We start from the raw sequence: 12413 nt of genomic DNA on the forward strand, positions 1-12413 counted from the left end.
AGGTGAATTCAACCTTTAATGTGAAAACTGAAACAAAAATATCAATGAGATTATTAAAATGATGCAAGTTGAGTTTGAACATTTTGCTAGCCTGATATTTTGTGGCTGCTTTTGATATTAATAGGCGACCCCGCCAATATTTCACTAAGCCTTCAGGTAGGCTACCTGTTGCAATATAAGTGTTGCGCTATAAGTGCATCCTTATCTTTGATTGAGATCAAACAAAATGAATAACTTATTTGGAGCATTGCCTGCAATATAGGATACATTTCAACTCTGCACTAGACAGATGATCATCCCACAGATCAACCCTCATTGAGATGATCACCACTAGCTTTCATTAAAATCAACAGGTATGATGCAGTTATACAAGTTTTCTTTGTCAAATCATAAGCATCTATAACCCATTTTATATATAATATAATCTCATAATGATGACTATAACTACAGCTATTCTCAGTCTGTAACCTTTCTCCTATATTTGAAGACATCGTAACATAATGATAGGACTTCATAAGGTTTCATATATATGACGACACGTAATAAAACATCCCTGTTGGCAATAGGAAAAGTGGGCCTATTTCCAACTATTCTGTTCATCAAAGAGGAATTCCATATATTTTTTGCTGTAGCCTGACATTATTTTTGAGCTACAGATTTTGTAGTTACACTTGCAAGGGGCTCTCAATGTTTTGTGGCTGTTTTGCATTGTGCCCTTTTCACAATATTTTAAGATAAGAGCACTTCTTGTCATAAATTACTCGTTTACGGTGACAGAGGGTATGTCGCTATTGAGAGGCAAGAAACGCCCCTGCTTTGTCGGTAAAGTGCTCTCTTATTCTCTTTTGATTGTTGCGGCGTGAACAGGCGAGTGTCCACTGTGCAGAGCCAATGTGTAGGCAGAGCAGCATCGTAAAACCTATGACTGATGAACACATCATTATGTTCGCCTGTCTATCACTGAAATGACGTCTCATTTCAATGACATTATTCTCATACAAATGTTTACTCTGCGTTCTATGGGTTCTAATAGAAATTGGACTCCTCCAATAATGAAGTGCTCAGACCAAAGGACTCTAACAGCTTGCTGCGGGCACGAGTGGTCGGCTATTGAATTGGGCAGGTACCTTCTTTAAGATGACTGCCTTCATGAGGTGTCAGCAATGTTATCATTGTTATATGACCGACCTTTAATTACTACATCTTTTTGTTCACTTTACACATTGGTTAGTCCCAATGGATGCAAGGGTGCAGGAGATGCAAGATAAGCCTATTCAATGCAGACTTTTTCTGTTCTCGAAATTGAGATTTTGAATAAGAGGAAACCAATTTAGATTGCATTGACAAAAGATCAATACGAGAATGAAGACGTGGAGCCTTCGTGGAGCCTCGGAAAGGACTCTGATGTGTATTACAATATAACAGCCTAATAATAATCTATTATTGTGGAAACGTGCAACCAGATGTGGACACTTATGCTGCAAGCAAATAATGTAATAGTTGTATTGAATCAAAATTCAATAAAGGAATGGGAATAACGCGATTACTTCAAAGAAAAGAGAAACCTGCACACTGCTCTTGCTGAAATACAAATGTTCACAAAAGTTCTGAGGAAGGCCAAGAATGAGGCCGACAGGTTAATTAAGCTTTAATAAGTAAATACAATATTAAAAAGTGATCCGTGCAAGAGCAGTGTGCGAGTTTCTCTTAAAAATAACTGCATTGAATAAAAGGTACAATGTTAGGGTGGCTGCGGGTTTTAGACTTAGTAGGTCATTGGTCCTCTAATGCTTTGTTTCCCCTATGTTCAGTTTTCCATGTAGGGCAGGAGGGGGTTAAGCGCTGCGCCATAAATGGAAGGGGGGGGGGGGGGGGGCTGAGTGGTAAGAGATTATTATCTCTAGGTGCACCCTCCACTGCGGAGCGTAGTGTATACTCAACGCTGATTGGCTGGCTTTTTTGGTTAATGGCACACGACTATGGATGTAGTTATAAGAGTCCTCGCGTGCCAGCCTTCAGCTGAACTAACTCTTGAGCATCCAGAGACAGCGCAAAGAGCAAACTTGCTGTTACTGGGCAACACGAAAACAACAGCTAAAAATGGACACTGTCTTGGATCCATTTACTGAACTGGACTCCTTCTCCTCCCCTTATTTTGATGACGATGATTTCTTTACTGACCAGTCCTCCAGGGACCACTTGGACACCGACGAGTTTCTGGATGACGATGTCAACTTTCTCACCAGCCATTTCCAAGATTACTATAAGGACAGCAGGATAGCGCACGATGGGGACTATTGTGACATCAGTAACTTGTCCTTCTCTTCCTCCTCGTCTACCTGCTCGTATGAATGCACTGACAGCACCTCAGAGCTGTCGCCTCAGGTGGGAGGAGATAGCCCGATGCTGAAAAGGCGGAGGCGGATGAGATCCGATATGGAGATGCAACAATTACGGCAGGCTGCCAACATCCGTGAGCGGCGGAGGATGCAGTCAATTAACGATGCTTTCGAGGGACTCCGGTCTCACATCCCCACTCTACCGTACGAAAAGAGGCTATCCAAAGTCGATACCCTGCGCCTGGCCATTGGCTACATCAACTTCCTCGCTGAGCTCGTGCAGTCCGACATGCGCATCCGAAACTCCAACAGTGACGCACTGACTCAACCCAAAAAAGTTATAATTTGCCACAGAGGAACAAGTAAGTAGCATACATTTCATATGGTTAGATAATGCCTATGATAATGACTTAACTTTGAACTGTATTACTCATTTGTTAAAGACTTGGTCCGTTACTAATCATTTGTCCCTTTCTCAGGATCTCCATCTCCAAGTGACCCTGACTACGGGCTGCCTCCCCTCGCTGGACACTCTCTGTCCTGGAAAGACGAGAAAGAGCTGAAAGACCAGAACATAATCAGAACCGCTAAAGTCTGGACACCTGAGGACCCACGGAAACTGCACATGAAATCCTCCCTGTCCAACATTGAAAACGAGCCTCCTTTAAGCTTAATCTCAGTCCAATAAATATTAAGTTATGTTTATGTCTAAAAGTATGTATTGTTATACACCCATGGTAAATCCATGTTAATATATAATGTTCTCTTGACGTTGATTATTTAAGTGTAAATATTATATTTATATGTCAATGATCTCTATTCTTAATTCAGGCAGCATGGCAATCACCATGTATAGCAACATGTATTTAATTGTTTCCATGATAATATGTTTTAATTGAACATTGATGAATATACTAAAACCAAAGTATTTTTATAGGCCTACTGAATTGTAAAATAATTTATATTTATATTCAATCTGATAAATGCTCTTAAATTATGAATACTTTGTGTTGTCTGGTCTATACCACTTTTCTTCATAGGCTAATATGCTTACATACATTTAAGAAGTATGATTGAAAATCCAAGTTATGAAGATAAATATCCATAAAAGGAAAGTTATACGCATGCATAACAGTGCATAAATCAATGAACTTAAGTGATATCGAGCATTATAAGTTGAATTGCAGGGCACATTGGGCCTCAGTCTCAACCCATGCATGTGCGTATACTATATGAGCAACTATGTTCATTCTACTGGGTATCTGATGGAGTCTGATAACTCCTTCATAGCCCTACGTTTTATGAAGCTGTGGCCTGTATGTATCTTAGATCTGTAGCTTAAACACCCGCAAACTTCATATCAAACTACATTAGGTATGCAAATCAGATGTACATTAAACTAACATGCAGATACAATTCAATGGTTTAAAATGCAGGGCCTGCAGCTATAAACCATAGCTGTTATCATGTTGGTGTATTATATTGTTTAAAGGGGCATGACTAGACCGATGGCTTGCAGTAAAAGCTGTTAGCTTCAATGTTCTGCAGGTGCTTCAAGGCAAAACTCTTCCGTGGTAGCGGCATCCTGTCAACCTGTTCCCTTGCCATTTTACGTCAGCTCTCACATATCTATGTAGTGGTAGCCCACATATATGCCTGTGCCCAAACTTGCAAACACACATTCATAAAACCAACTGGCTAAGGGCATTTCGGGTAACACATGCATTTCGGATGGGGGTAAAAAAAAAGGTAGATTCATTTTCTGTATTAGTCTTTGCAATTCGATTATTTACTTCTTGCTATATTATTATTATTATTAATAATAATACATAGTATTATATAGTATTATTATGGTTATTATTGTTACTATTATTTCTCTACTCGAATTTGTTGCTAAATATGAATGAGATTGTGTGTTTTTTCCTAAATTGAAACTGGATGTTAATATTTTTACAAGTTTTCCGTGCATCTGCTTTTTGGAAATCTCAGTAGACCTATAATCCCATCTCTTGATGTATTACCGCTACATTTACAGCGCAGTTATGCGCGTCCTAGACACGACACAAGAGACCATGTCATCTAATTACATTCATTAGAAAGTCAAAAGTCAGCAAGTCAGCCTTAAACGAAATAAAAGGCCCAGGAAGTAGCTGGGCTTCATCTATTTTGTCGGGGGCAACATTTCTATTTCATTTGGTGAAGTGGCAGAGAACAACAAAACAACAGTATAGCATAATTGTTTGGTCACACCTAATGCTATTGAGATATTGCGTTTTTGTGCGCAAGCACAGTACAAAACCCCTCAAAACATCCTTTAGTGCAATACCAATCAAACGGAAGGGAAAGGCTTAAGCAGTCAAACACTTGGATCTATATCTTGTTACTGTTGTGCTTGGTCTTGGCAAGGCTTAAAAGAGCACCATTTACAGGCTGACAGGTTTTATTCCTTTTCTTACCCGGCTAAACATTGGAAAAGCATGCCAAGCTCCAATTACGTTAAGAATAAGTTAGTGATACTGAAATGGCGTGCAATGCTCTATAGCATTCGAGTAGCCTTTGACTACATGTTGCTGACTGCTTTGGCATGCAAGGCAAGTTTATAGTCAGTAAATGTGTCACAAGGCATAGAAAACAGCCGTATGTTAGCGCGGTAGTCGTATATAGACCCAAGTGGCTCCAAGGTATGCCTGTGCCAACTTGGCAAAAACAAAAACACGATGTTTATGGATGTGCTATGTCATTGTGCACTGTCAATTACAGTGACACCTTTCCTAATGTGTTCGTGGGTTTTAACATATCAAGCCTATTGTTACCATTTGAAAGTTGTTGCAAATAAGAAATGACGCACCAGGCTGTTCATGACAAGCGCAGCCCTATGCGCATCATTTTGCATGCAACTCAGAGCCAACGAATGGATAACTTTTGCGCATAAATTGTAGAAGACAGATCAAAGATATGCAGAAATATTAAACAAAAAGCTGTGATAGGCTAATAATGACAACAGTGAGAATAACAAATAATTAGCCTGCATTGGAAAACCAACTTCTAAGAACATTAGGCTATTTCATGAAGGTATGCTAGTTCTACTTTATGATATCCAACACATTTCAGTCATATCTCTATTAATCAGATGAAAGTAACATGGCTAAATGCATCATCCATTAACACTATAATAATCCGTAGATAAGCGTATGGTAAACACTGGGAAGGACGCCTAACAAGATTCTCATAAGCTGTAAGTAACTGCTGATACTTTGGATTATCGCGCATAAAAATATGGGCTCAGAGTCTGTAAATCCCCCGAACTCCCGCGATTTCATTAACGTATCTCCACGGTTGCATCGGGGTACCAGCTGCGAGGTTGAACAAACACCAGTTGAGTCTGCCCATGGGCAGTGTGAACCTCGTGAGTGGCCTTTTAAATCCTTCGCACCAAGCACCAAAATGCTCAAATGGCGCAAAATTACTATTGAAAAACATGCAAATATTATTCAATAATTATATGTGATAATTCAAAATAGATTATTGTGTTAGTATGGACGTTAGCACTTGGCTATCCAACAGGTGTTAGGACTTGGCCCGGGGATACGTGTACAGAGAGACCCATGGAGGGGAGGGCGAGGTTGCCAGAGAACGCACTGCCCAGGCGCCTCTCCTTTTACATGGCGTGGAGGCGCCTTACAATCCAAATGATAGGCCTATCTTTATTGCTTCTCACATGTCCTAGGCTGTAACATATCCATCCCCGTCGAGGTTCTTTAGGATGCACCTGGTATTTCAAACTTGTTCTTTTTGTGCTTCTGGGTCCTGGACAGCAGCTGCTTAAAACAAGCAAAGAGAGAGGCCTTTACAATGTCTCCAAGACGTGTTGGCATGGTTCTCGTCTTTAATGTTCCATTAACCATTGTCTATACAATATGGGAACTGTAAAGCATGACGTTTTGTTATAATAAAACATGTTCAATGATACACTTGGATTGAAAGCCTTAATACGAGCCAGCAAACATTCAATCTTGTTGTGTCCCCCCGCCTATCTGCAGGCAATTACTGCGGCCTTTTGCTGGGCCTTGATAAGCCAATTAAATTTATGTCTGCTAATTTTCCAATTAGAAAAAAAGAACTTAGATCTGGGCTGGCTCATAAGGACATTGATTTTCTTACCATCACCTGGCGTTCAAACGGGTTCCATTTACCAACAAGGAAAATGTCAGGCGTTTCATTTGGCGACTCTTGTTACCATACGGCTCTTTCCATCCGGCCCCATTGTTTTCTCCTGTTAATAACTCATTACAAGGATTTCACAAATCCTCCATTACATATGTTTTGTCTCCATATTTTGATCCGTAAGATTAAGCAGATGTTACGATTGAAAATGGAAAACTCCAGGGCTATTCTGTCTGAAAGAAAGAGGCGGACTCTGCGCCGAACTAACAAAGAGGTTGGAGAGATCTTCAGAAAAACATTTACGACCAATAAACAGACTTCATCCTGCTCTATTTCAACCATTGTGTCGTTTTTGAATAATTAAGGTTAATAGGAATAGGTTTGTGTACTTTCAATGCAAGACCACAGGTGCGGGATGACATGATGAATGATGTGCCTGATTTTTGCCAAGCTCGAGGGCCCTTCTCTTGGATGTTCAAGCTGATAGAAAATATTGTCATTTCTTTAATTCACAGCATTACTTTCATTCAGGACAAAGCAGGGTGATGAAAAGCTTATGCTGTAATGAAACACGCTACATGGTGGTCGCTTTGCTTCATGAAAGAAAGGGCGAGTCAATGCCCAGGCGCGCTTTGGTTTGTGCGCAAGTACTCCATCTAAATTAAATAAAAGACCCTTTCCAACTTTTAAAAGACCGCATTTTACCTTTATTAAAGCCTCCACGGCTGAATCCATTAAGCATATGGTGCTAAGACACCAGTCTTTTGAACTGGGGAAGCCCTCGATATGGTAACTTGTGTTTTACGGGATATTAACTTCTCAATAGCCTTACCGATCATGGCAACAAGTGTTCCCAAGGCGCGCGCGTACAATATGGTGCAAGTTGTTTTTCAAAAAGGACACTATTCTTAATTGGAGCATAAAACAATAGTAGTTTCGCAATTTCAACACATTTGTAACACTCATTGAAAAATGAACACCAATTATTGATGAAAAATATTGTAATTGTGGACCCAAGGAGAAGGACATACATACTCCAACATCTGCGTCCGTTTTGCGCATGGAGCTATATCCTCGGCTGTGTATGGATAGGTAAGGGTGCGCATGGAGAACTTCTCCGTTCTTTTACGCCAATTCTGAATATAGACTAAAGTACCCACATCACAGGTCGTGTACTTGGTCCATGTTCGCCTAAATATTTCACTTAAACAGGCTTATCTAACATAAATGTCCTGTGCAGCAGTAGTAGTGTCAATGTTACCACATTATCCCTGTCTATAACCAAATAAGGCCTTAAATGATGTAGGGTTGGTCGTTCAGTTCGTGCATTATGGGTTTATGTTGGTTAAATAATAATATAAATCCAATACATTTACGCGTAACGGATAGTTCCATAGTCGAATCTTAAAATGCACTGAAGTTTACGCGCACATACCTTAAATTATGAAAATCATATACAGATATTTAGGTAAAATATTCTGGCACGTTCAGGTGAGCGCACCCATCAGAGCCATCTAAAACCACCCCACAGCCTGTTGGCCGACGTAATTTAGCATTGTTTAACCAATTAATACCACATTTAAACCAAGACACGCTCAAGAAATAAACATTGGATGTGAGATTGTACTGAGAAAAGACGCTGAATGTTGAAGGAGTGAGTGACTCTTTGGGTGGGTGAAATGAGTGAGGGTGATGTTTGATGCAGCGTGAGATCAGAGTGAAAGTGAAAGTACGTCTTAACTTTAATGGATAATCAAGCAAGTGCGGTGAAGACTATATATAGTATATTCGGAAAGTATTCAGACCCCTCGACTTTTTCCACATTTTGTTACTTAACAGCCTTATTCTAAAATTGATGCAATTATTATTTTCCTCGTCAATCTACACACAATACCCCATAATGACAAAGCGAAAACAGGTTTTTAGACATTTTTGCAAATGTATGTATTTTTTTTTAAACAGAAATATGTATTCAGACCCTTCGCTATGAGACTTGAAATTGAGTTCAGGTAAATCCTGTTTCCATTGATCATCAGTGAGATGTTTCTACGACTTGATTGGAGTACCGCTGTGGTCAATTCAATTGATTTGACATGATTTGGAAAGGCACACACCTGTTTATATAAGGTCCCACATTTGACAGTGCTATAACGCCCTGACCATAGCGAGCCATTTTTATGTCTTTTTTTGTTTGGTCAGGGTGTGATTTGGGTGATTATTCTATGTCCTTTATTTCTATGATATGTGTTTCTATGTTTTGGCATGCTATGGTTCTCAATCAGGGACAGCTGTCTATCGTTGTCTCTGATTGGGAATCATACTTAGGCAGCCCTTTTTCCCACCTGTGATTGTGGGTAGTTAACTTTGTTAGTGGCACTATAGCCTTGTTTAGCTTCACAGTCGTTTCTTTGTTTTCTTGTTTTGTTGGCAACGTTTTCTAAAATAAAAGGAATATATACGCTCACCACGCTGCACCTTGGTCTTGTCAGTGCATGTCAGAGCATAAACCAAGACATGAGGTCGAAGGAATAGTTCAATGAGCTCCGAGACAGGATTGTGTCGAGGCACAGTTCTGGGGAAGGGTACCAAAAAATGTCTGCAGCATTGAAGGTCCCCAAGAACACAGCGGCCTCCATCATTGTTAAATGGAAGAAGTTTGGAACCACCAAGACTCTTCCCTAGAGCTGGCCGCCTGGCCAAACTGAGCAATCTGGGGAGAAGGGCCTTGGTCAGGGAGGTGACCAATAATCCGATGGTCACTCTGCGCGTTCCTCTGTGGAGATGGGAGAACCTTCCAGAAGGACAATCATCTCTGCAGCACTCCACCAATCAGGCCTTTATGGTTGAGTGGCCAGACGGAAGCCACTCCTCAGTAAAAGACACGACAGCCTGCTTGGAGTTTGCCAAAAGGCACCTAAAGGACTCTCAGACCATAAGAAACAAGATTTTCTGGTCTGATGAAACCAAGATTGAACTCTTTGGCCTGAATGCCAAGCGTCACGTCTGGAGGAAACATGGCACCATCCCTACGGTGAAGCATGGTAATGGCAGCATCATACTGTGGGTATGTTTTTCAGCGGCAGGGACTGGGAGATTAGTCATGATCGAGGGAAAGGTGAACGGAGCAAAGTAAAGTTTTTTTATGGGGTATTGTGTGTAGATTAATGAGGGGGAAAATCAATTTTGAAATAAGGCTGTAACATAACAAAATGTGAAAAGTCAAGGGCTATGAATACTATCTGAATGCACTCTATACACTATGCCATTTTTTGTCAACGATCTACACAAAATACTCTAATATCGAAGTTGAAGAAGAATTCTAACATTTGTTAGGATTGAGCCTTGGGGTACTCCCTTGGTGACGGGCAATGGCTGAGACAGCAGATGTTCTGACTTTATACATTGCACTCTTTGTGAGAGGTAGTTAGCAAACCAGGCCAAAGACCACTCAGAGACACCTATAAACCTTAGCTGACCCACAAGAATGGAATGGTCTACCGTATCAAAATCTTTGGCCAAGCCAATAAAAATAGCAGCACAACATTGCTTAGAATCAAGGCCAGTGGTGACATCATTGAGGACCTTTAAGGTTGCAGTGACACATCCATAACCTGAGCAGAAACTAGATTGCATATCAGAGAGGATACTATAGACATCAAGAAAGCCAGGCAGTTGATTATTGACAAGTTTTTCCAACACTTTTGACAAACAGGGCAAAAATAGAAATAGGCCTATAACAGTTAGGATCAGCTTGATCTCCCCCTTTAAGTAAAAGCTGCACCATGGCTGCCTTCCAAGTAATGGGTGTCACACCCTGATCTGTTCACCTGTCTTTGTGCTTGTCTCCACCCCCCTCCAGGTGTCGCCCATCTTCCCCATTATCCCCAGTGTGTTTATACCTGTGTTCTCTGTTTGTCTGTTGCCAGTTCGTTTTGTCCATCAAGCCTACCAGCATTTTCCCCTTGCTCCTGTCTTTCTATAGTTCCTGTTTTCTAGTTTTCCTGGTTTTGATCATTCTGCCTGCCTTGACCCTGAGCCTGCCTGCCGTTCTGTACCTTGTCACACCGCCCTGGATTGCTGACCTCTGCCTGCCATTGGCCTGTTGTTTTGCCTGACCCTGTTCTAGTAATACACTTTTGTTACTTCGACATTGTCTGCATCTGGATCTTCCCTAAAACGTGATAGTACGAACTGGCCATGACTCACCCAGTAGACTCGGACCAGCTCCGCCATGCCAACCCCTCCCAAGGAGCCATCATCGGAAGGCACGAGGAGTTGCTTCACGGTCTTATGGAATAGTTCCAGGCTTTGGTCGAAAAGTTTGCGAGTTAGGCAGCCTACCACGATGGTAACCTCCCTGCCCCTCAGTAACCCGGCTGTTAGCAGCGTTGCCACCCCGGCCACCCAGTTTCCCGGGAACCCTGTTTACCTCCCACGGAATGCTTTGATGGTGAGTCGGACACCTGTCGGGCGTTTCTCGCACAGTTTTCCCTCATTATCGAGCTGCAGCCCTCCTCCTTCCCCTCGGACTGCTCTAAGATAGCGTACCTCATCACGCTGATGTCCTGGAGGGCTCTTGCCTAGGCTACGGCAGGGCAGTATGGGAACAGCAGTCGGTATATGCTTCAGTCTGGAGGAGTTTGTGGTGGAGTTAGAGAAAGTTTGAGAGGCTGCCCGGAAGTTTCTCCAGCTTCGAAAAGACTCCCGCAGTGTGACAGACTATGCGGTGGATTTCCGAGCTTGCGGCCCGGGAACCACCATTCGCATCGATGGGCGACTACGGGAACGAAGGAAGGAGAGGAGATTTGATTTCGCTCACCCAAGGATTCCACCTCGACTCTGAGGCATCCCGGAAGTCCCAGACGGCTCAGTTGCTGAGAGAACCCGAGGCTACCCGAGTTCCCCCTGAGTCTCCGAAGGCTGCCAATTCACCTCTTCCCAAGCCAATGCAACTAGGCAGAGTTAGGCTGTCTCCAGCCAAACAACTATACAGGATTCACACTAAGAGTTGCCTGTATTGCGGGACTACTGGTCATTTTGTCTCCACCTATCCACTAAAAAACCATGGTCACCGGTAGGAGCGAGCACTCTGGTGGGTCATAAGGATAACTTTTCCTCTCCCCTTACTCACACCCCTTTTCATGCCATTTTGCTGTGGGGAAACCAGTTGAAATCTCTTCGGGTACTCATCGACTCTGGGGCTAATGAGAGCTTAATGGATGCTACCATGGAGTCCGAGCTAGGCATCCCCACTCAGCCCCTCTCCATTCCCATGGATGTTAGAGCGCTAGACAGGTGCTCTTTAGGCCAGGTCACCCACAATGCCACCCCATCAACCTATGGGTGTCAGGGAACCACAGCAAGACGATCCAATTCCTGCTCATTAACTTTCCTCAGGTTCCCGTGGTATTGGGATTCTCTTGACTGCAGCGACACAATCGCCTTATTGACTGGTCTGCTGGTGCCATCATGGGTTGGAGCCTGTTCCGCCACGCTCAGTGCCTGATGTCAGCGCAGCCTGTCCCGGGACGTCTTCCTGGGGGCTCGGAAGGTGCCGCGGACCTCTCCGCCATTCCCGTGGAGTACCAGGACCTTCGGGAGGTGTTCAGTAAGACCCGGGCCACTTCGCTTCCGCCACACCGACCCTATGACTGCGGGATTGACCTTCTCCCAGACACCACTCTGCCCCGGGGACGATTGTACTCTGTCGGGTCCGGAGATCAAGGCTATGGAAACCAACATTGAGGACTCCCTAGCTGCAGGGTTCATCCGTCCTTCTGCCTCCCCCGCCAGCGCAGGGTTCTTCTTTGTGGAGAAGGACAAAAACCTGCACCCATGCTTCGACTACCGGGGTCTCAATGACATCACGGTGAAGAACCGCTACCCACTACCACTCATCTCCTCGGCCTT

At 42.9% G+C, this 12413-nt stretch overlaps 1 protein-coding gene across 1 annotated transcript; it reads left to right on the forward strand.

The window, feature by feature from the left end:
• The first annotated feature begins 2005 nt into the window (after positions 1-2005).
• Positions 2006-3275, forward strand: LOC129824537 (pancreas transcription factor 1 subunit alpha-like). The gene is made up of 2 exons (XM_055884225.1): positions 2006-2701; positions 2819-3275. The coding sequence occupies exons 1-2, from the start codon at positions 2101-2103 to the stop codon at positions 3025-3027; spliced, it is 810 nt and encodes a 269-aa protein (XP_055740200.1). The 5' UTR covers positions 2006-2100; the 3' UTR covers positions 3028-3275.
• The last annotated feature ends 9138 nt before the right edge of the window (positions 3276-12413 follow it).

This window comes from Salvelinus fontinalis, chromosome 26 (assembly GCF_029448725.1).
Source record: "Salvelinus fontinalis isolate EN_2023a chromosome 26, ASM2944872v1, whole genome shotgun sequence".
Lineage (NCBI taxonomy): Eukaryota > Metazoa > Chordata > Actinopteri > Salmoniformes > Salmonidae > Salvelinus > Salvelinus fontinalis.